The sequence below is a fragment of the Apteryx rowi genome, unplaced genomic scaffold, assembly GCF_003343035.1.
Source record: "Apteryx rowi isolate R43461 unplaced genomic scaffold, aptRow1 scaffold_768, whole genome shotgun sequence".
Lineage (NCBI taxonomy): Eukaryota > Metazoa > Chordata > Aves > Apterygiformes > Apterygidae > Apteryx > Apteryx rowi.
In genome coordinates this window covers 323,099-325,841 of record NW_020451058.1, presented here as the reverse complement: position 1 = coordinate 325,841, position 2,743 = coordinate 323,099, and the positions used below count along the sequence as shown (strand labels likewise).

The 2,743-nt window shown below is 58.4% G+C and overlaps 1 protein-coding gene across 1 annotated transcript in view; it reads right to left on the bottom strand.

Moving 5' to 3' along the window:
- NEFH (neurofilament heavy) overlaps positions 1-2,213 on the bottom strand; it is a 3,510-nt gene extending 1,297 nt beyond the window's left edge. The window contains exons 1-3 of the mRNA XM_026088378.1: positions 1,841-2,213; positions 815-939; positions 105-534 (exon numbers count right to left, since the gene is read on the bottom strand). Coding sequence (XP_025944163.1) covers positions 105-534; positions 815-891 — 507 coding nt within the window. The 5' untranslated portion in view covers positions 892-939; positions 1,841-2,213. The remainder of the gene's footprint in view (positions 1-104; positions 535-814; positions 940-1,840) is intronic.
- Between the last annotated feature and the right edge of the window lie 530 nt (positions 2,214-2,743).

The window sequence follows — 2,743 nt, the reverse complement described above, 5'->3', positions numbered from 1 at the left end:
TCCTTTGAAGGGGTTGCAGGTTTCTCGGGGGATTTGACAGCCGGGATTTTGGCCTCCTCCTTTGAAGGGGTTGCAGGTTTCTCGGGGGATTTGATAGCTGGGATCTTGGCCTCCTCCTTTGAGGGGGTTGCAGGTTTCTCAGGGGATTTGATAGCCGGGCTCTTGGCCTCCTCCTTTGTGGGGGACTCTGCTTTCTCTGGGGACTTCACAGCTGGGGATTTAGCCTCCTCTTTTGCAGTAGACTTGGCCTCCTCTTCTTTACCCTCTGCTTTAGCTTTCTCCTCTTCTTCCTTCTCCTCTTCAGCCTCCTTCTCAGCTTCTTCCTCCTCTGTGACCTCCTCAGTCACCTGGATTTCCTCTGTCTGCTCTTCCACAATCACCGTCTCCTTCTCTGATTTTTCCACCACCTTGACTTTCTCCTCACTCTTCACCTTGATGCTGGTTGTGATGCTGGGAGCCTTGGGGGCCACCTCTGGGAAGGAGAGCATCCCAAAGCCAGTCTCGATCCGATATTCCTCCCCTTCCAAGAGCTTTCTGCCAGGAAGAGACCAGAGCAGGAAAGTCAGTGAATGCCTCTCACCCAGCTCTCACCTCCTCCCATGACCAAGGGCCCCAGCAGGAGCTGCCAACCATGTCCTGCATCTTCATCGGCCTCGTTGCCCTGCTCCTATGGGCAGCATTGCCTCCCCTTGCACAGCAGGTCCCCGGGTGTTAGCAAGGATCAGACAAGGCCATTTCTGGGCAAGGGACCAAAATGATCCTGACAGAGACATCATGGCTGAGAGTCCCCACCTCCCCCTTGCCAACTCTGTACCTATAGGCAGCGATTTCAATGTCCAAGGCCATTTTGACGTTGAGCAGATCCTGGTACTCCCGGAGCTGGGCTGCCATCTCCCACTTGCTGTTTCTCAGCTCACTGTCAAGCTGCTGGATGGTCTCCTGCAGCAGATGGAGCAGCCAGTGACACACAGGTCCCTAAGCAAAGCGCACAGGGCCTGCCCTGCTCCTCATGCTGTTCCCCAGGAGCCTAGTGGCCCAGGATGGAGCCTCCACAACCTATTCCCATGTTCAACCACCCTCACAGGCAAGAGGTGGTTTCTTGTGTTCGGTTTGTGCCCATTGCCTCTCATCCTGCCATTGGACACCACTGAGAGGAGTCAGGCCCTGTCCTCTTGATACCCTCCCGTCAGCTATTTATACATATTTTTCGGTTTTTATACACATTTTTCAGTTTGCCTGGTTCCCTTGGGGGACCTGGCTCCCTGCTGTCCAGCAGGAGCCCTGTGTGATCTCAGAGGTGCATAGCAATGAGCTGAGCCCTGTGGGAGCACCCTTCAGCAGGGGCCGGCCTCCACCCGTGGATACATTTTTAGGTTCTGGATGTGTCTCGTGGCCACCCCAGCCACCAACCCCTGCGCTGATGCTGACAGGGATGGAGCATCGCTCTGGGGGCAGTGTTTCAGTCCACTGCCACCACCGCATGGTGGTGCCCAGAGCAAGCCCTCTGTGCTGTAGTTCCCATCTTTTGGATACAGCCTGCACTCTAAGCAAGTGCCAATGGCATTTGTGAGCAGCATTGAGGCAGCTCAAAGACAGGCAGACACGTGAGTGACAACCCCATTGCGGGTGATGGACACATCAGTCTGGATGCAACCTCAGGCTCTAGGTACCCTGTCAGCAGGAGCTGGGAAAGGACTGCAGCAGGCACAACTGCCACGTATTTGCTTCTGGCCATCATCATCTTCTCTGGGACCAATACCCATACCGCCCTCCCTGGCAGCCAGATGGTCCCTCACTATGAAGCTACAGGTATGGGACCTCATCCCTGGCACTGCATTACCTGGTAGGAGAGGACATCTGCATGATGGCGCTCCTCCGAGTCCTGCCTCTGCTTCTCCAGTGACTCCTGGGTCCCTTTGAGGGCATCGAGCTCAGTGGTCTTGGACTGGAGCTGACGGCGGTACTCGCTGATCTCCTCCTGGGCCGAGCGGATGGCATCCGTGTTCACCTTGGTGAATTCGGAGAGCTTGTCCAGCCTCACTGCAATGAGGCAAAGGAAAAGCTGCAGCAAGTGAGGGAGGGAGGCTGCACTGTCCCCTTCTGGGGCAACCGAGGTGGCTGCTGACCCCCAAAACCCCTGAGCCTGCAAATCTTCTGTGCGCACATTCTCCGCAGTACTAAGCCCTGCCAGGGGCTCCCTGGGGCACTGCGCAGCTGGCCCTCATTCAGGCTGTGCTAGCGGGGTGCTGGGGAGAGGATGGTGCCTGGGCAGGACAGACAGGACAGCTCTTTTGTCCAGTCTGGATTTTTTTTCCTCAGTGCAAACCTACCACAGTAGGGTCTTCCCCTTGAGCTCCTGCCGCAAACTCACCGACCTACAGACCTGCTTGCTCACTCCAGCTCTGAGAGTGGTGGGGATGGCAGCCCCAGGCTTCCCCCCCCCCCTTGCCACACTCGGTGCCCAGGGGCAAGCCAGCCACACCGTCCTTGAGCGGGCAGCTGGAGGGTAAGGAGGGCTCTGCTGCCCGCCAGCCCTGCACCCCTCACCGCAACCAGCTGCCGGGTGCGTGTCCCGCAGGGGGTTGCCGCAGTGCCCTGAGGCCACCCCGAGGGACGGAGGCCAGTGCCCGCCACTCCCAGCTGCTGGGCACCGGCAGCCTCAGCCCCGCGGGGGCGCTGGCCCCAGAGCAGGCTGCTGAGCCCCGTCCAGCACTCCCATGGGTGCTGAGCCTGCTTTGCCCAG